The sequence below is a fragment of the Nematostella vectensis genome, chromosome 9 (genome assembly GCF_932526225.1).
Source record: "Nematostella vectensis chromosome 9, jaNemVect1.1, whole genome shotgun sequence".
NCBI lineage: Eukaryota > Metazoa > Cnidaria > Anthozoa > Actiniaria > Edwardsiidae > Nematostella > Nematostella vectensis.
This window is the reverse complement of record NC_064042.1, coordinates 14,956,987-14,978,262: the sequence shown is the minus strand read 5'-3', so window position 1 is coordinate 14,978,262 and position 21,276 is coordinate 14,956,987. Positions and strand designations below refer to the sequence as shown.

Below are 21,276 nucleotides of genomic sequence, written 5' to 3'. Positions count from 1 at the left end.
ACTATCGATGTACATAGTAAAAGAGTTTTTGTCGGGATACAAGAGGTTTAAGGGAGGCATAAGTAACACAGCGAAAGGAAGCTTTTTATTTTTCTGTATTTGAACGGAAATTGTTTTTTAAGAATTTAATAACACAAAAAATTGAAGAGAGGAGAGAAGAAAATATTAAGAGGAGCAAATTTCCTTGTAAACATACATTCGTCGTCATTTTGACTCTATAATTGAGAAAATCAAGTAAAGTAGTTGTAGGAGGGATTTTTAGGAGCGACAGAAGGCGAGAAAGTGTTATTCATCGTGCGAGATTGATTTCGGTTTGTGAACATGACTTTTTACCGATCACATGTGATACCTGTATCCAGCCTCGTTCTGGTGGGCACCCTTTAATAATCAGGATTGTATTTCAAGAGTCTGTTTGTGTATAAGGAGGAGGTATATGGTCGGTAGGCGTTAGATGAAATGTGTTAAAGGGGTTTATAAGACTCGAGCATCTCATTGATTTTGATTTTTAAATGCGATTTTTTTTACGCTATTTAAAACTTGGGCCATACTGCGTTCTATTGGTGACCGAGGAAATTCGGTGGTGGTAATATTTTTTTTTTTAAACATAATCATCTCACTTTTTTTTTTATCTCGCGTGCATTGTTACATTGCTAAGTGAACTTTTGGTGACAAAAACTGACATATGCACGTGCGGGACTAAACAAAGAAGAAAAAAAAGGCTAAGGAGGCGGTAATATAGACCTTGGCTAGAGTGTGCTAGGTATGATAGCTATGTCTTTTCACTACTATAGCAACACGCTATTTCCCAAGACACGCTAGCGTGAAAAAGACCCCGATATTTTTAATTGTACAACTTAGCGAGCTGTGCGTGGCGTAACAGACTAAGACAGGGTTGGAATCTTGGCTATTGTCTCCCTATTAATGCGCGGGTGCCTCTGGTACCTTTGTAACGGTTTGTTAGATAGCGGTGTTTGGGCCTAGCCATAAAGCTTTACGCTGCCATACGGTGATTTATCATATTTCTGGAATATGGTCTATGTTTTCTAATTTTATTATGAAGTTCGGTCCTCGGCCAAAGTTATCGATTTTTTATTTTTCAGTATCTTTTCAAGCATTTTACAGATGTTCCGTTTTGATCTTATTGCAGGTGAATAGGCATAAATAGCAGAAGAGGGGAGATCAGGGAGGGGTGGTACATAGGTCTCACATGCAAGTCTTCTAACTACCTGCCAGACGTGCTATCGCGCGGTCAAATTATTTGTTGGTCAAACCATGGCCAAACTGAGAAACATTGAAATCACTTGCTATATGCTAATGAAATACAGGGCAGTAGAGAAAAGAGGAGAGAAGAGAGAAAACGCTTTTTTTCCAATAATTTTTTCCGCCTCTATCCCCAGGCTTCCTCCCTAAGATAGTTCAATACAATTTATTTTTTATAATTTAAATAAATATTATATCTCCTCCCTTGATACTAGTAAGTGCCACTTTAAACATTAAATCCTTATTAGCTTCTTGCGGAGGATTTGCTTTTTAGTTGCTATAATATTGTTTTCTTAAGGCGGATACACGCGGCGATTTTTTTAAACCGATTTTTGGGTCTACGAATAGAAAAAATAGGGCCTACACCAACATAGCCTGGGTAGCAAGCGTTTCTGTGGAGTTTCAGCAGGAATTTTTGAGCGAGCGAGGAATATGCTGAAACTCCACAGAAACGCTTGCTACGCAGGCTAACACCAACACTTTAAATTCGGGCCGACGACACAAATTAAACGTTGACGGCCAGGTGCGTGCAATTCGGCCTTATAATTATTAAGCCCTATGTGTGTGTATTAAGTCTTTGTCATGTCGTTTCAATCTTCTTAGCTGCTTTCGTTGAATCGTTCTCTAACGCGACACCATCTGCCGCTTTCTCGCGTTCTTGTTTTTGCTTTCTTTGGTAACGGCGGTTCTGAAACCAATTCCTTACTTGCAGTTCCGTCATTTCCAGCGCCTGCGCGAGCACGGTTCTCTCATCTCTACTCAGATACCGGCCATTCGAATAATAAGTCTCTAAATACTTTAGTTGTCTTTCCGTGAAATGTGTTCGCGTTCGGGGATTTGCCCGGTTTTTAAGTTTTGTCCTGTTACCAATTTTATCTACGATATCCTCTTTGTTATTGTTCCTCTGTGGAGATGTGTTTTCTCTTGAGAAGTCTTCTTTATTAGATTCCTCCTTTTTATCTGCCGAATAAACCAGGATTAGTGCTGTTGTATTATATTATACATATTATATATTGAATTCTTGTTCTTTATGTTTGTTTTGTATATTACGGATTTTAATCTATATCGTGAGAACGGAACAAAACCGAAAGGCATCGGTCGTCGCTGATTGGTCAATTTTTCCTTTTTTCTGAGAATCGTAACATTAACCGGAAATAATGTGTTTCAATGAAATACATTGGGTAATTCCACGAAGTTAAAAAAAGAGCATTTTCTAACTTGTTTGTTTAAAAAAGAAATTTACAATAAAAAAACCCTGGTTAATTGTGTACTAATAATAGAAAAATAATAATAATTCGTATTCTTTCGTTTCTATTCCTAAATACTGTTTCGATTCAACACACTTATTGCAGTTTTATTTGCAGTTTATCGCAAAGCTAAACAATTTTTACCGTAAACAAAAAAACCTGCGCCTGCGGTATTTACAGTTTACATACTCTACGATAAAATGTAAATAACTAGATCTAATACAACGCTGACCTATGACTTTTTTTAAAATTAAAATCTTATGCAATCAAATCTCATTTTTCCTGACCTAGCGGTTATTACAAGCCTTTGTGTTTTACTCACCGTTTGAACATACGCTTTCCTCTGAACACACGGATTCACTCTCACTAACATCATCGCAACCAACAGCCTCTTGCTGGAGTGTCCCCCCTGTTTCACGTGTTGTGTTACCCTCCGTTCCGGTGCTCGTATTCAGAAAGGCCGTGACGATCACGGGCACATAGTAAGGCCGATAGCTGGGGTAGTAATACGGCCTGCAAGCGAACCACGAGCTGCCCACAGCAGCAAGGGGCGTGATTTGTTGAACGTATCTCGAGCTTCGTCTAGAAGAAAAGTCGTCGCGTAAGATATTCCTGATTGAGAAAGGTAGCTCTGATGCAGGTGTTTGTTCGTTCATGACTGCGACAGAATGATGAGTAAGGATTTACTCGATTACTCACTTTTATATGCAAGTTACATGAGTCACGGTTAAATTTTCTCCCAGGTTACCCCACGCGCTCACTTGACTGTTGACCTCATTTCCTGAACATGGCACCGTCACCCCTTTGTATAACTAAGGGGAATTTTAATATTACTTTGAATTAGTTACAGAAATCTTTTTTCTATGACTTTGCTGATAACTAGTAAAATTTCAAAGCAATTACACGGCGGTTGCTTCATTATTATGGAAGCGTATTGTGCGACACTCTAGTACCGCTAACTAGTACCGCTACTTATGTCTGCGAATTTTACAACCGTTTTCATCTTTTTTTTTAAGTTTGTATCTTACTCAAAATCCATCACTATTAAAGACCGAAGAGACCTTAAGACCACCTTACAAAGACCAAGGATTTTAAGAAGCTGGTTTCCCTACAATACAATGTCTATTTTAGTATCGCATGATTACCATGCTCACGTAAATTATTGGGTGACGCGGCGTGACTTTGCGTGACGCTATTTCGCCATCATGTATAACATTAAATATCAACTAGTCTAAGCATGCCTGCCTCGCTTCGCTGCACGACAATAGCAACACCGTGTAAAATAATGATTTTTATCAACGAAAGTTTGGGAGCCTGTCAATAGATTAAAGGCTATTTTTAAAGACATGGAAGCTAGTTCTTTTGATGTTTTTGAAACAGGCTCAGCGCTTCGAGCGGTAAGTTGACCTTGACATGAATCTGTGCTGAAACATCCGAAAATAGAATGATGTCATGCCCCGAAGCAGAACACGGGTCACCAAATCGCACTAAATAATGAACAATTATGCAATATTGCGCTGTTTTGACACAATATTTTCTCAAAGTATGCAGATATGTTATAAATTTTTGTTGGGAATCTCTTTGCAGCGTTTTTCTGTAAGCTTTATTTGTAGTCTTCTGTGCTAGGCTTATCATAAAACATGTGTTTGCAATCTGATATTTTTTACTCATCCAGGTCCTGCAACGAGGTCTGCAGCGGAAAAAAAAAATCCCCGGCCATGTGGGATTACATGTGGGTATTTCTGCCTAGTACTTAATATTATAAGCTACATACACATATCATGAATAAGTTCATCTACAACAAAGAGCAACAAGAGACGTTTTGCAGCCCTGTGTATGAAGTTGCCCGCTCATATTATGCTGTCTAGGTAACTGAGTCCACCGAGTCCTTCCACTTCGGAATGCAGGTGAGAAATCAAACTCTTTTGAGAGAAACGCAAATATAAACATATCCAAACTGAAGTGAAGCTATGGAGGTTTGGGAATATCTAATGATATGAACCTGGTTAATTATTAATCAAGCCTAGCGTCTTCCTACAAACTGAAGAAAACAAGTGAAAAAGACGCGAAATTAGTTAGTGAACTGGTGATAAACCCCTGCTGCACTGAGTTTCTCACTATGAAATGGCTTACGTTTTGTGTTTTTCGTAGAAAATAAGGTGTTAAAACTAGTAGTTCTCAAAGAGAAATGAACAGCTCGAGCAGTTTTGTGAATCGCTTCAGTCTAACAGACTCGTACCAAGTTGTTAAAAAGGCAGAAAAGGTGATCTGCGGGACGTGTGGTAGATGACTAGGCGCGCGGTGTATTATGGGGCGAACACAATCCTTATGTTCATCCTTATCCCAGAATTCTTTGCGCGCCTCGCTCTTCCCCCTTTCTAGCGACTGGATACGAGTCTGGCAGTATAGACAACTACTGTATTTACCCGGCATATGGTTAGCGCCGCCCCCGCGCAAGCGACGCACGCGCAGCGGAAAAGTCAATGAGCGCCGCAGCTCCAGACTGTTTTTGCGTTATCTTGCTAAATACGTAGTTTAGGGAATTCAAAAGTACGGCAATAAGCGCCGTTTCCTCAAAATAAACGCTGCAGTAGAGACACTGAAAATTAAATGAGCGCCGCGAAGGGAAGATGAATAGTTAAAACAACTATTCCCCGAAGTGGAGACCGATAGTGGTGGATGTTGCGAATCATCGACCCCGAGGGGAATAGTTGTTTTAGTATTCACCAGAATCAGTTGGGTAAAATACAAAATTATTGCCAATAATTACAAAAAAAACGTGTGATGTACATTTCTGAGGATATTTAGAGTTTCAGGAACTAATCACAGCACGCGGATCAGATTTGGTGAATACTAATGCGAGAAATCCCGAGTTTCCGGAACCAATCAGTGCGAGTGCATTTTTGAGGGTGTACACATATTTGCGAATTTTGCAGTTAACTTCATCTTTTGCAATTATGTTTTGATCGTGCGCAAATTATATCCAACCTCCGAAAATCGGTCTCAATAAGTAAGGTCAAAAACATAACTGCGAAACCAAACCTTCACATATAGGTTGAACTCTGCATTTTGCAGTTATGTCAAAAACATAATTGCAAAACCCAACCTCGACTTAAGTGTGAGTACCATATTATGATATGCCAAAAACATATAATTGCAAAAACCTACCTCCGCATATAGGACGAACTCTCAATTTCGCAGTTACGTAAGAAACACAACTGCAAAGCCTAACCTCGGTATATAGGTAGACTCTCCATTTTGCACTTATGTCAAAAACATAATTGCAAAACCCAACCTCGGTTTATAGGTAGACTCTCCATTTTGCACTTATGTCGAAAACATAATTGCAAAACCTAACCTCGGTATATAGGTAGACTCTCCATTTTGCACTTATGTCAAAAACATAATTGCAAAACCCAACCTCGGTATATAGGTAGACTCTCCATTTCGCACTTATGTCAAAAACATAATTGCAAAAAAAACAACCTCGCTATAAGGGTAAACCTTCCATTTCGCAGTTATACCAAAAACATAATTGCAAAACCCGACCTCGGCATAAATGCTACTCTTATATTTCGCAGATATGTCAAAAACATAATTGCAAAACCCAACCTAAGCACAAAGGTAAATCTTCTATTTCGCAGTTATGTCGAAAACATAATTGCAAACAAGCAACCTCCACATGTGCGGTGAACTCTCAATTTCGCAGTTATGTCAAAAACATAATTGCAAAAATCTACCTCCGCGCATAAAACGAACTCCCAATTTAGCAGTTATGTCCAAAACATAATCGCAAAACCCAACCTCTACATATAAGATGAACTTTCAATTTCGCACTTATGTCAAAAACATGCAAAACCCAACCTCGATATATAGGTAAACCTTCCATTTCGCAGTTAGAAGACATAATTGCATAAAAACCAAGCTCTTTGATGAAAAAGTAGATAAAAAGTACGAGTTTATTTTGACGAAAAAAAATATGCCGCGATATAAATATAGGTCCCATGATTTTGAGATATGGTGATGACAAAAAAATAGAATAAGACTCCTAAAATATTTCCTGAACCAGAAAAACAAAATATCAAAAACTGATTTTTGCACTACTATCCGCGCATGAAATGTTGATGCATTTAAAAAAATTGAAAAGCTGAGAAAATGAAAAACCTTTTTAGATGTTAACGCAAGTTTCCCGCCAGATTCTGTTTCAGTCCTCGTGGTGATTGGATAGCTTGTAGCTGAACAGAATTCCCGCTATTTTTGAAACAATCTATTGGCTAATAGTGGTGATTGGCAGCTGGACTAGTGTTGCCACATGGTTTTTCTACGATGATAGTAGTAAAACAGCTAGGTTCTCCCCTGTTCTCAGTTCACCAAGTGTCCCTTCTTGACGCCAAATGGCTATCCGTCATTTCGAGTCAGACAACTTCATGTACAGTTTACTTATCTTCTTTTTCCCTTGCAGAATATAAAGTAATACCTTTTGATTTAATTTTTTAGCCAGTTTCATTATTTGATTTGATTCGATGGGTGATTGGACATCTTATTAGGTATACAGGTTTGTCGCAACTATTCATGGCACGGCTTAGCATGTTCCCAAATATTTTTTTAGAACGTTGAATTTGACAGTGCAATTCAGTGTCTCCTTTGCCTAGAAATAAATTTAAGTGTAGTGTTTCCTTTGCTTAGATTGATTATGTCAAACTTAGAATGTCAAGCTTGTCAAGCTTAGAATGATTTACATGATAACATCTGTGTACTGCAGAGCACATTTATTCCTTCTGTAAAAGAGCAAAATGCCCAAGAGCTACATGTTGCTCTAAGCCACACACGAGAACCATGAGGTAGCCTACCTGTAGGTATTATGTTTTATTTCCTGACAAGTTCCGCCCCCTCGCGTAGTTTGTTGTTTTTCCAGCCCCCCCTCCACCCTGTTTTTTTGGGACACCCTGTGTCAATCTAATCTACCACCCCTCCCCCCATACTCCTTATAGATCTGCCGCCCCTGTTTATGTAAATTCAACGTTATTTTCCCTTATGTTGAAAACATGAAATCCTGCATTTTACTAGTGGTGTGGTCACTATCTTTAATCTTATTCGGTAGTACCATATTCTTTTATGCTTTGGTTTGAGGTCACAAAGGTTTTCAAGATTAGAATCATACAACTGATTCTACTGGTTCTTAGAGAACACTTGGATCATGTTCCCCAAAGTTCTTGTTGACAAAAATAACACAAGCATTGCGAAAAAATATTGTTTTATGAAATCAATGAACATTACAAGACCATTATTGAATTTGTTGTACCTAGGATTCTCTAAACAATGTTTATTCAGGAAATCACAATGACAATCTAGATAAATTATTGAGAAACCGTAAAAGGCATATTTATTTTCAATAAGGTAGTATTAAACTTATTGAACTTACATTGTCTTTTATTGTACAGGTGCACAGTTTTGAAAAGGAACAAGAAAAGTCATGGTTTGCCATGAAGGGGAAGAAGAAATAATTGTGAAGATGAACAGAAAGGGAAAACAAAGAAAAACAGCTGGTGACCTTATCAGCACGCTATGAGAGATATAATAATAATATCACCAAAACCATCTGTAGCTACAGAACAGGGGGGACTTAACAAAGAAGCAGCGCAAGCACCAGCCAGCAACAAAGAAGCACTTGAAGAAGGAGCAGTACACTCCTACATGCAAGACATAATTATGTGCTCAATTTGTTTGAGTACCTGCCGGCAACAGTTTGTTCTGCATGTTCCAGTGTCATAGGGTGTATGCCTTGCACCCTTCAGTGGTACGAGTCCCTTTACCCTGCCTGCCCCTGCTGCCGCACAAAGAATAAGTATGATGTCATTCCTATGGTCCGAGAGCTGGCAAATATCCTTGGTCAAGACCTTTCACCTGAGTCTATTGATACAGGCAGCACATCAGTTAACAGTGATGACACCATCCCTTACATTGGAGAACCACCTAGTTTGATATCCTCTGATGATGACTCTGACCTAGTGCAAATGATCTAAGAAGTTCAGAGTCTGACACTACAGCACAAGTTGTAATCTGCTTTAGTAAGCTCAACACTACTACAGTGAGAACTGAACATGTTTATGTTCTTTTGTTGACATTTTGTTAGAATAACCTTATTCTTGTCTGACAACCATAAGTCCCTGTTGAACAGTTTATAAGTGACTAGTGGTTTTTCAGGAGTATAGTAATCTAATTGAGAAAGTAGTCTAATTGTTATTAATATGTATTGATTGGTACGTAATAAGAATAGGCATTAACATCAACAAAACAAAAAAAAGTGGAAATTTTAATTATACCTAATGATAAACAATTACCTGTTTGGTAATCTGTGATTCTAGAGGGTTCCAGATTTCAAATTTCATGATCCCCAAAATATGGGAGTAAAAGGTGACATTATAAGACTATTAAAAAGCACCGTGAGGTCATGTGAAGAGTATTCATAGTACTTACAGACCCTAAGAATGTACAATCGGAAACAAGCTTTCGATAACATGTTTTCAAATTGGGTGTCCCAATTACATTGATCCTAATGGATCGTGACCCCTAACAGTTTCAGTTCATTCTTTCTAACTATAGCCTCAATGGACTCTGGAATAGGCTTCCTAGTTTTACCTTTTACTACCATCTCGAAGGTCTTTTTCATGTTCAACTACATTCGGTTCTCCACCGCCCAGCGCTTGATGTCGGTAACTTCCTCCAGAGATGAATCAATAGTGTCTGAGCCAGATATCACAGGCGTACTTATTGTGATGTCATCCGCAGTTATTCTATTGGCTGTCTCCCACCATTCTATCGAACCACATTTGCGTTCCTTATGAACAGCTTTCACCTGATTTCTCCAAATGATAATGTTGATACACTCTTGGCGCCTCAGAATCTCAGCACGGGTTCCTTTATGCGCAATTCTGTTCCTGATGTAACGAAGCTGTTTAACCAGGGGGGACATGTAAGGTGGGTCTCTGGATGAGACTTTGACCCGAATGAGCGGAAAACATTCATTGAACATCGACCACAGGCTTGCATTTAGCAGCTCCACACTCTCCTCTAGGTTAGCAAGATTATTCTAGCTTCTAGAGCTAGTTTTCGATGGTCTCTAGTATCACGGAAAGTAACATATCTACGCTGAGGTTTGGTGGGGATTGTGGGTTGAACGGTGACAACTAAGTGGTCCGATCTCACCAGGCCTTTGTGTACTCTACCAGACTTCCAGAGAAGTGGATAATTAGTCAGAAAGACATCGAGTAATTTGTCCCCTCTTGTCGGTACATTAACCTTTTGATGTAGCACATGCTGCTGCATCAGACTCTTTATATCCAGCTGGTTGATATCGCCTGCGATGGCTATCTCAGCATCTGGATCAGCAAGCAGGACTTCATCACAGGTGTCAGATAGAAAGTCCAGTAAGTCTTTAGGCTCATAGATAGGATCAGAAGTATGGTACACGCTGGCCACATAATATACTGAATTTGGAGTTGTTATTTTACACCAAATGGACTCAAAATCATCCGTGACCTTGATCACTTCAATCTTCCAGTTATTTCTACATATAATAGCAACTCCTCCTCCCATCCGCATCCTAGGGCGATCTATCCTGACCATGACGTAGCCATCAGGGCAAATCATGTCAGACAAAATTTTCTTGTTGAGCCACGATTCCGAAACAAAACAAATGTCGATGTTATTGCTGCTTAGCTCCGCGAACAAGGCAGGGGCCGCATCCACTTTCGCGAACGGTGCTTAACGAGCGTTAAGCACCATACATTTAGGAATAACCTCAGGGGCGGTTGCAAACTTCACGATTTCACTGCAGTGAGTGTGCGGGATTGATTTCGATTCTTCGTGTGACGCTCTCGTGGCTCGCGATAGGAAATTACAGTAGGAATATTATGCAAATCCGGGGCAGAGCACCTTGGTGAGGTTGCAGGTGTGGAGTTTGACGAGTTTGTTATTTCCAACACAGGGTTACCAATATGGCTCATGCAGTTTTGTCGTTTGCCACTTCGCTTTGATCTAAACTTTCTCCGTATCCCTAAGTCTCCTAGTTCCTTGAACAACTCTTCAGGTATCCGTTGTTTAGGCTGGCGTTTCCCAATGGATCTTAAGCTGGAGGAACTATATTGAAGCCGTGCTGAAACTTGTGAGGAAGTTGGTCCGGTGTCATTTCCAACATGGCCGCCTCGAATTCCAGTAGGTGGAACGAATTGACGTTATCCCGATCTCCAGCAGCTAACAAATTGGTATAAACTGTACAGGGCTAGAAGCCAGGGTGTCCAGTTGAAGTTTGACTACCACATTATCGCGGATATATGTCATTACAAAATCGTGGCAGCCATTACGGCGCCGCTGACTTAATCCATGGTAACAAGCTCCCAGACCAATGGCTTAATGGTCCAGAGTGGCTGGCTGAGCCAGGGAATTGGCCATCACAAGCCAAGCTTGAAGCAAGCAAAGAGTCAGAGAGTGAGGCTAAGCCAGTCAAGCTTGAGCATCACCAAGCAACGGAAGTAAAGCAAGAAGATGTGTTCGATAAGCTACTAGTAAAGCACTCCTATTGGAAGACCATGAGGAATACAGCGTTGGTAAGAAGGTTCATACACAACTCAAGATCCTGTAAGCGTGACCAGCAAAAGGCAACCTGAGTATCAGGCCCTCCTATGTTTCTATCGCGCGGCGAGAAACAAGACAAGGGCCTGATACAAGTACTGTTCAAATCGCATGTTCTCATGCCGGATTCTTCGGATAAATTCCGGCTGATACTCAGGTTAGATGTTCAGATGTTTTGCCCAGGCCGTTCACTTGCGTGTGTTTATTTCTCATTGGTATGGTTTTTCGAACCGAAGATCTACTAGTTATATTAAAGGCGCTGGATATCATAGAAGCTGCTTAATACTACGGACATCATTAGTAGTAGCTATCAAATTTTAAGACAGACCAGGCGCCGAATATTCGAGAAATTTGTCTGTGAGAGCACTAAGAATGCTAGGGATTGTTTGCGGCACTTCCCGCGAGTTGTTGATCGAGTGATCTTATCAAAAAATGGCATTTGTGTTCAAGCAGCGGTTTTTCTATTTAGACGAAAAAGCCTGTAGTAAATTGGTGATGTGAATATCCTGTTGTAGGTTAGTGATGTGTGGATCTGCAGTCATATACTTAAATCGTAAATCTCCTGAGCCGTGAACTATCTTTGCGTTTCAAATCATTTAGCGAACCGGGGTTCGTCTTACAAAAATTATTACCCTTGCATAAACACCAATGTAGTTTTGTTTTACATAAATGCTGTTTATAATTTGATTTGGGCATTTGATTGTGCCACCACGCGAGTCATTGGAAAATTGACAGCCGACATATTGGCATGTTTGGTTGAGTTTGCATTCAATTCGACGGAGTTATTAATTTTTTTGTAGGTTTTTACCTCAAAATCGGGGGTATCGCGTGCCCGATATTCCGTGACGTGTAACACCATTAAAAACTCCAAGGTAGGTACTTTTCCAAAATTTTTACTTAAAATTCTCCTCGAATCTTTACGGGAAACTTTTTGTAGCCCGGACGTCGCAGCCTACTGCCATATGGTTAGTTTGGGGACTTACCAACTTTTCTACGGAGATATTTTGGTCCAAACATTGGTTTGCAGCCGACTTTGAAGCCTTATAACTTTGTAACCAAGCCTTCAATTTCAAAACGGTTTGCATGTGGTTGTAGAGTCAACTCTGGTGCTTTGCATATATGGAACCGTCTTTCAACTCGAACTTTCATTTGGCTTAAAAAATGCTTTGAATATTGCAAAGTTTTAGGTCCTATAACTTTTTTGTTCCAAGGTCAAAGGTCAACCAGTTCACACATGTTGTGTGTCTGGCAAGTGTCTGTCGGTTCCTATAGTTTCATTTGGTTTTAGCAAATAACCAGGGAGTTATGAATTTTTAAGTAAAAATTTTGGAAAAGTACCTACCTTGGAAAATCTACTATTTAAGGTACCAAAATCGATTTTTTTGTAAAAGATATGTATGGGTGATTTGTAGAACAGTCCTTGGGCTACATCATTGTGTTGTTTGTTTTCGAAAAAAATTTAACCCAAACTCAAAAAATTAACCGAAATTCAGAGCAAAATATCTCATTAACGTCGTCATAGAAACCACGGAGATTCTGCAAGTATCATCACAGTCTCCTGGGCTATCTACCCTGCAAGTTTGGTGTAGTTAGCATTCAATGCAACGGAGATAGAGCGATTCTTGTATGCCAATAAGTGGTATAATAAGTGCCCAGTCGAGATACCCGAATAGTGGGCCTCCAAGAATCGCCATAACTCCTTCGCATTAATACCGATCTTAACCAATCTTCCGGAGATGATAGCGAAAGACCTGAAGAGAGTTTTGCCGTGTCACTTGTGTCCCTGGAGTGTTGCTATGGCGACCTGTGATGACTCAAATTCAGCTGAGAATTGTTATTTTTTTAGTACATTCCCCTAATTTGAGCCGTCACAGGTTGCCATAGCAACACGTCACAACAGCAAGTGACACGACAAAATCTTTGTGATCTATCTGGCTATGAACTTTAGTAGTTTGGTTTAGATCGGAGCGATTGCGACGAAGATACAGCGATTTTTGGAGGATTATATATGGTATGATTTTTAGTGAAATTTTCAGTCAAGATACCCATACTCCAAGAATCGCTATAACTCCATCGCATCGACACCGATCTAAACAAAACTACAGGAGACGATAGCCCAATAGATGAAAAGGGTATTGACGTGTCATTTATGGCTGTGCAGTGTTGCTATGGTAACCTATGAAGGCTCAAACTTATCCAATAACTTCAATTTTTGGTACTGTTCTCCTTAATTTGAAGGTGTACTGGTCACCATAGCAACACTCCACAACAATAATTTACACACCAAAACCCTCGTCATCTATTGGGCTATCCCCTCTGGTAGTTTGATATATATCAGAGGCAATGCGACGAAGTTACAGCGATTCTTGGAGGGTAATATATGGTAAGATTTTAGTGTAATTTTCAGTCAAGATACACATATAGTTGGTCTCCAAGAATCGCTATAACTCCGTCGCATTAACTGCGATCTAGAGCAAACTTCAGGAAGTAATAGCGGAGTAACGGACAACAATTTTGTCGTGTCACTCATGGTTGTGGCGTGTTGCTATGGTAACATGTATAGGCTCAAACTTAGCCAAAAACCTTTATTTTTGGAACATTTTACCTAACTTTGAAAGCTCACTGGTCACCATAGCAACAGTCCACAACCATGAATGACACGCCAAAACCTTGGTTATTTATTGAGCTATCATCTCTGGTAGTTTGGTTTAGATCAGAGATAATGCGACGGAGTTATAGCTATTCTTGTAGGGTTATATATGGTATGACTCGAGTGAAATTTCCAATCAAGATAACCATGTAGAGGGTCTCCAAGAATAGCCATAACTCCGTCGCATTAACTGCAATATAAACCAAACTTCGGGAGGTGATAGCGGAATAGTTGGGAATAAGTTTGGCGTGTCACTCATGGTTGTGGGGTGTTGCTATGGTAACCTGTGAAGGCTCAAAACCAGCCAAAAACCTCAATTTTTGGTACATTTCCCCTTACTTTGAAAATTGACTGGTCACCTTAGCAACACTCCACAACCATGATTGACACGCCTAGCCCTTTGTCATCTATTGGGCTACCGACTCTGGTAGTTTGGTTTAGATCAAGGCGAATGTGACGAAGATACAGCGATTCTTGGAGGGTTATATATGGTATGATTTTTAGTGAAATTTTTCAGTGCCCAGTCTTGACACCCAAATAGTGGGTCTCCAGGAATCGCTCTAGCTTCTTCGTATTTACTTCGATGGACATCCAGAGGTGACAGCCCAATAGCTGAGAAGGATTTTGTCGTGTTACTCATGGCTATGCGGTGTTGCTATAGCAACCTGTGAATTTTCAAATGTACCTTGGAATCTTAATTCTTGGGTACATATACCGTAGTTTTGCGGCTAGAAGGCAGCCTCCACATTATCGCTTCTATCTTCAGCACGGTTACCATGGATACCAAAGCTTGACCCATTGTTGTGAAGCACATTATCTCTTCTATCTGGTGTGCAAGTATGATGGTGATTGATGGACAGGAACATTTTTTTGCACCAGCCCCAAACACAACCACATAGAGAAATTCACCACTTACCTTAGAATATGCACTATGAAGGTGTCACAACGGGGTATTTTGTAGAACAAATGTATTGGTGATTTGTTGCAGAGGCCTAGAGGGATCTCACTGTTTTGTTTGTTTTAAAAAAAATTGTAACAAAATATGATAAAAATTGACTGAACGCAAGGTAAGATACCTCACCAGGGTTACTATGGAAACCAACAGTGACACGCTAAAACTTTTGTCAACTATTGGGCTATCACCTGTGGTAGTTTGATTGATGTTGAATGCAATCCTACAAAGATACAGCGTTTCTTGGAAGGTCAAAAATAGTATGCAAAGTGACCCCATTCTCCTGGGGGGTCATTTTTTTGGATTTTAAACGTCCTGTTCTCCCTAAAATATTCACGTACAGGCTCTGATCTTATGTTGCTATCTGCTAACGCTGTCTTTACTTTTGTGTAGATTGATGGTCCTAGACATTTTTTTTGTCACGATACAGAGCTTCAAACATACGTGCATTCTTGAAAAATAGGGGGTGCCCAGTCAAGATACCCAAATAGTGAGTCTCCAGAAATCACTATAACTCCGTCGAATTAAGTCACCAAACATCAGGTGATAGCCCTATAGCTGACTATGATTTTGACGTGTCATTCATAGTTGTGGGGTGTTGCTATGGCAACAGTCAAATCTAGCTGAAAACCTCAATTTTTGGGTACATATACCGTAATTTTGCGACTAAAGGGCAGCCTCCAGTCTAAAACAAGGGACAGATGGACAAATAGCCATCATCAGCACCTATCAGGCTCTGTCCCTACCAAGTTTGGTTGCTTGATTTCCTAAACTGACCGAGTTTTAGCCAATAACCTACCACCTACCTTGGTTTATAGGCTATTTATGGTGTCACAATAGGATATTTTGTAGATCACATGTATAGTGGATTTGTTGCACAGGCCTAGAGGTACCTTGCTGTTGTGTTAGTTTTATAAAAAATCTTTATCCAAATTCACATACTTTGTCCAAGTTTGAGGTTGCATATCTCATCTTGGTTACCATGGATACCAATAATAAGCCCATTGTAGTGTAGGATACTATCTCTGCTACAAGTTATGTAAGTATGATGGTGATTCACGCAAAGAAACATTTTTTCCACCAACCCCAATCACAACTACATAGAGAAATCCACCAATTACCTTGAAATATGCACTACTTAACATGTCCAAACAGGATATTTTGCAAAACAAATGTATTAGTGATTTGTTTCAGAGGCCTTGAGGTACCTCACTGTGTTGTCATTTTTTTTAGCAATTTCTAGATTTGAAATCACCGAAATTGACCAAGCTCAAGGTTAGTTATCTCAACAGGGTTACCATGGAAACCAAAAGTTGAAACGCCACCATCGTTGTCAGCTATTGGGCTATAAACTCTAGTATTGTCGTTAAGTTTGCATTCAATCCCAATAAGATACAGCGATTCTTGGAGGGTCGTAGATCTAGATTTGACGGTTAAGTGCCAACACCTTAACCCCTTACCTCGTATACGACGCTCAAATGTCGGGGGTAAGCCACATATGCAATGATTTATTCATACCTCTCCATACAAAAAAGTTTTTTCGCGAGCGTGAACTTTGCGAATATTGGTCAGAATGCGTCAAACTTGAGTTAGAAGCACCCTACACAAAATCCTTAAACCTGAGTTAGGAAAGTACCCTTACCCCCAAACTTCGTATACGATGCTCAAATGTCGAGGGTAAGCCACATATGCAATGATTTCTTCATACCTCAACGCATAAAAAAGTTTTTTCGCGAGCGTGAACTTCGCGAATATTGGTCAGAATGCAATTACATCCTCATACCTTGGGGGAACTCACTGTTTCGTTTGTTTTTTAAAATATTTTAACCAAATATGAAAAAAAAAAATGACTGAATTCAAGGTAAGATAGCTCATTTGGGCTACCATCTATTGGGCTATCACCTCTGGTAGTTTGGTTTAGATTAGAGTTAATGCGACGGAGACAGCGATTCTTGGAGACCCATGAATAGTATGATTTTTAGTGAAATTTTTGTGTGCCTCACCCCGACCCCCCAAACTTAGTCTTCTGCCAAGTTTACAGTCAGTATAGACGTGTTTTACGAGCTCTCGGATTTTGGCTTCGAAAATCTACTTAAACTCCACGGATCGAAAAAAAACCTATCAAGGTATGTGTCTAAACTACCTGTCTAAGTTTAGGTAGAAAAAATTTTGAACAAAAATGTATCTTTGTTGTTGTTATTAGCGATTATTTGTTAAAATTTATCAGCCACGTGCTTTCGTGAAATTGACACTGGCTTCATACTTAGGGGGGGAGGGACAAATTGACAGTCAAATATCACTGTTTCTTTAACCTTCCAAGAATCGCTGTAACTTAGTCGCATTAACTTTAAGCTAAACCAAACTGCCTGAGGTAACAGCCCAATAGATGACAACAATTTTAACATGTCAATTGATGGTTTCCATGGTAACCCTGATGAGATAAATAACCTTAAACTTAGCCATAATTGGTGATTTCAAATTTAGATATTGCTAAAAAAAATAAGAACATAGTCCTCACATAGTCCTACCACAAGGCCCCTGCAACAAATCACCAATACATTTGTTCTGCAAAATACCCTGTTGTGACACCTTAAGTAGTGCATATTTCAAGGTAGGTGAGTTATTCCACTATATAGTTGTGTTTGGGGTTGATGGAAAAATGTTTCTGTGCGACAATCACCACCATTCTCATATATCACGTAGACGAGATAACGTCCTACACAACAAGGTGCTTTTTATCGGTATCCATGGTAACCATGCTAAGATATACTACCTTAAACTTAGCCAAAGTTTGTAAATTTGGATGAAGTTTTTTCAAAAACTAGCACAACAGTGAGGTACCTCAAAGCCCCTGCAACAAATCACCAATACATTTGTTCTGCAAAATACCCTGTTGTGACACCTTAACCGATAAACCAAGAGAAGTTTGGAAAAAAAAGGATAAATATCAATACTGGTCCTGGATCTTGCTTAGATTCTGTCAAAGAATGGTGGTGATTGATGCAGCTCGCTCTTTTAATCCTTTTAGCATGACTACTTCTGAATCGAAGGAGATCCCCGTGGACCTTATGCACGAAATGAAGGCGGAGGAGGAAGTAACACACGATCTTGGTTTGCACAACCATGCGACGAGTTTGGAAATTTTCAGAAAATTAGTCCAAACATCCCTCGGGCTTAGTAAGTTATTTTTTCGTTCACAATTGTATCTTATCAGCTGCTAATTATGTTATTGTTATGTTATTTCTTAGACGACAGTGATATCATCGAAACAAAAGTTATGCAGCTAAAGCCCATCGTAACGGGAAGGTTGCGCGAGGCTAAAAAGTCCATCTTGAAAGCAACAAACTCGGATGAGTTTGATGAGTTGATGATCATCATCAACACTAACTCTTGTAATTTTGTATCCTTTCACAGAAAAGTTCTTCCTCATTGGCTGCAGAAATGACACCTGAACAGAGAGAGATGGGGAGGGAAGTGGCTCAAAACACCCCAAAGCGGCCATCCTCAGTTAAATGTCCAAAATGTGGCAAAGACGAGAGCCACTTAAAACGCCACATGGCCCGGAGGCATGGCTGGTCTGCGAAACACTACAACAAGTGGGTACGACAAGTAAGAATGCAAGCCAATAAAGACAAACGAAGAGTGGTGAAGTGCCCTGTCAAGGCGTGCAATTGGGCAAGGGCTGCGCCTTGACAGGCACTGCCAATACCGACATCCAACATTGCCGCCAACTACTTATAAACTGGCACTGGCACTGGCAGTGGGAATGAAGCCAACGTCACCAACCAAACCAAAAGCTGTCATTAAAAGAACGATCCCTTCCTCCGACGAGGAAGACAGCGAAAAAGAAAAGACACCGGTCACACCGACTAAAAGTAAGTCACCGACTAAAATCAGACGATTGTTGTCATCGTCGTCAGACTCCGCGTCCGATGAGGAGAGTTGCCAGGAGTCTAGCCAGGAAAGCGATGAGTTGGACCAGACCTTCAAAAGTTCCGATTGGTTTCAAGGCATGCAGAATACTCTTATCGCATACCTGAGGGGGTTTGAGCGTTGGCTTATAACGCCAAATGGGAGTTCGAAGACAAAGAAAGAGGCCGGACACAGCGTCCAAAAGGTAAGTTCACCAACCAACCCCTCCTACTCATCTATCCATCCATCCATCTATTCATCCTTCCGTCTATTGAAAGTGAGATGCGAGCAATGCACGATATTTATTTTTGTTGCGTTTTCTCTTTGTCTTTGTTTCTATCAGGTGTATGGCGAGAATGGTTTCGAAAAAGACGCCAACTCTTTTGAGCCTGTTTCGAGACAGGAAAAAGGTCTACAACCGGTTCTTTGCTCCAAACTTGGAGCAAGAGGGCAAACTCTGCGCATCCAGCCTGGTGACGTACTCCTGCTCACTGGAATCCTTCCTTGAATACATGCAGTCCGTCCTTCAAAAGGACGTGACACCATCAATGAGGTAATTAATTGTATTTGCCTAAGGCCGTATTTAAGGGTTAGGGTTCAGCAAATCTTACTAATACATACCCTAATTTCTCCATCGTTTATTTGTAGACAAGACCTTATGGCTACTAAAGAGGCCCAAAAATCCTGGCGGTCCTCCTGGAAACAGCAAGTGAAGGTCGCTGTATGCGTGTGACACTCTAAGGATTGCCTTTGCCATTCTCTCTAATGTTGTTAATAATCCCGTTATTGTTGTTGGCGCTTTTATAAGGAACATTGCACAATTGTTAGTAGACAAACAATTCCTTATGTTTATGCGTGTGTGTTTCAGGTGAGGAAGGAGAAGAAGAATTGGGAGATGGAAGATAAGATTCCAACGATTCAAGAGATCAGTGCCCTTGTTAGCTCCGACCACTCAGACTGAAAAGTGACCTCCAAGCCAATTACATTCAGGATGTGGCCGTTGCTCGGAACATCAGGGACTACCTGAACTGCCACGCGTGGCCACGGGGCTACGTTCTTGACATTCACACAAGAGCTGTACCAGCTCATATCTCTATATGTGAGGTAAATATCCTATACGCTAACTATATTTTGCTAACGATTGCCCTATCTTTATTCACAGGTTTCGTTGGATGTTTAATCAGCTCTAATTACTTTACAATTTCAATTTTCAGAAAAGCCAGGCCACTGCTGGCCACTATAAACCAGGAACATCTATTCACGACTGACTGTGGCCAGAAGGTGTTGCAGCCTAATAAAAATCTAAAGGCTTTCGCCAGAAGATGCGCATTGCTGACCGACGGGCAAGTGGACTTGCTTACGTCAAAAATGCTGCACAAGGTTAGTTTCAATTAGTAGCCCGCGTGGATGTAGTATTATGTTAAATACATGGTTGTGGAGGATTTAAATTAGTTCTTTGACTAGGCATTTTTGGCAAGATGCTGAACATTGATCTTACATCTCTTTAGAAGGCAGCCAGTTGTACTTCCCAGCTAATTCCTAATTCGCTTCTACGTACATGGGATCCAACCTCAAAGCAGTCTTGCTTATAACTTACTCGTTTTCTTTTCTACATTTTAACTGATAATCGTGTCCAACACGCGCGACCTGCCGTCGCCTGTTAAGAGAACGCTTGCCGCCACCATGGCCCACCGCTTGTCCACCTCAGAGGCCCATTATAACATCCAATCGAAGAGCAAGACCTCTGCGGCTAGATCAAGCGTCATCCGGAGCCTCATGTCTGCCGAAGCTTTACCAACCGCAGCTTCAGCAGCCCCGGTCACACCAACCGCAGCCCCAGCAGCCCCGGTCACACCAACCGCAGCCCCAGCACCAGAGCCACGAGGAGGTGGCAGCCCCCAATCTCCGACAGCGCCACGTCTTTGTCCCCGAGACAGACGACGAGTGCGCCTCTGTTGCCTCAGGTTCCTCCAAATCATCGATGAGGCAGGTTTGGGGTGAGGAAGACGACAAGGTCCTTCGTGAGGCATGTTGGGCGTTCATAAGCGGGCAGGAGCCTATCTGCCGGGAAGAAATTATGGATGCCATCAGAGAGCATGGCAAGGGTTTCGAGATTTTACGAAGACATGGGTCTGACTGTCTTTATCAAAAGATCAGAAATATGAAGAAAGGCTTCAAAGGTTAAATGATATTGATTATTGAAGCCGGTTTTGTTATACTGTTGTTTTTTTTTTCTACCGGGTAGAGGACGGTAGAGGTTAAATCCTGTGATATGTATTTGAGTGATATGGTGCTGATATTAAAGCCGGTTTTGCTATACTGTTGTTGTTTTTTTCTACCGGGGACGATACTTCTTTTGTTTTAAGCTTTTTGGGTCTACAAGAATGACCATAACTCTTACAGTTTCAATATTCAAGCAACCTTAGTGGAAGTGTTAAAAAAATTTGGATTTTTCAGCTAAGTTAGAAAATTCACTAGTTACCATAGCAACGCCCCACAACCATTAGTGACACGTCAAAACCCTTGTTATCTGTTGGGCTATCACCTCCTGCAGTTTAATTTAGATCGGAGTCAATGCAACGGAGTTAAAGCGATTCTTGGAGACCCATTATATGGGTCTCATG

General features: G+C 40.6%; 3 protein-coding genes across 14 annotated transcripts; 2 read left to right on the top strand and 1 right to left on the bottom strand.

Moving 5' to 3' along the window:
• Positions 1-1,073: 1,073 nt before the first annotated feature.
• Positions 1,074-3,202, bottom strand: LOC5507930 (homeobox protein koza). Its single transcript, XM_001628481.3, has 2 exons — positions 2,830-3,202; positions 1,074-2,220 (listed from the first exon to the last, which is right to left on the bottom strand). The coding sequence occupies exons 1-2, from the start codon at positions 3,161-3,163 to the stop codon at positions 1,841-1,843; spliced, it is 714 nt and encodes a 237-aa protein (XP_001628531.2). The 5' UTR covers positions 3,164-3,202; the 3' UTR covers positions 1,074-1,840.
• A 346-nt stretch (positions 3,203-3,548) lies between these two features.
• Positions 3,549-18,829, top strand: LOC5507938. 12 transcript variants are annotated; one of them, XR_007313856.1, is made up of 5 exons: positions 3,583-3,904; positions 4,183-4,414; positions 15,134-15,230; positions 17,769-17,851; positions 18,155-18,829. XR_007313856.1 is itself a non-coding variant. In XM_048733079.1 (4 exons), exons 1-4 carry the CDS (start codon positions 3,873-3,875, stop codon positions 18,431-18,433), a joined length of 435 nt encoding a protein of 144 aa, XP_048589036.1. In that variant the 5' UTR covers positions 3,703-3,872; the 3' UTR covers positions 18,434-18,829. The 12 variants fall into 12 exon arrangements, 3 of the variants coding, with proteins under 3 accessions (XP_048589036.1, XP_048589037.1, XP_048589038.1); XR_007313858.1 differs by having other exon boundaries at positions 3,584-3,904; positions 17,769-17,835; XR_007313855.1 differs by having other exon boundaries at positions 3,549-3,904; positions 4,183-4,239; positions 17,769-18,829.
• Positions 18,830-18,982: 153 nt separating this feature from the next.
• LOC125556699 lies at positions 18,983-20,969 on the top strand. Its single transcript, XM_048733082.1, has 4 exons — positions 18,983-19,205; positions 19,301-19,367; positions 19,521-19,756; positions 19,867-20,969. Exons 1-3 carry the CDS (start codon positions 19,000-19,002, stop codon positions 19,611-19,613), a joined length of 366 nt encoding a protein of 121 aa, XP_048589039.1. The 5' UTR covers positions 18,983-18,999; the 3' UTR covers positions 19,614-19,756; positions 19,867-20,969.
• Positions 20,970-21,276: the final 307 nt, after the last annotated feature.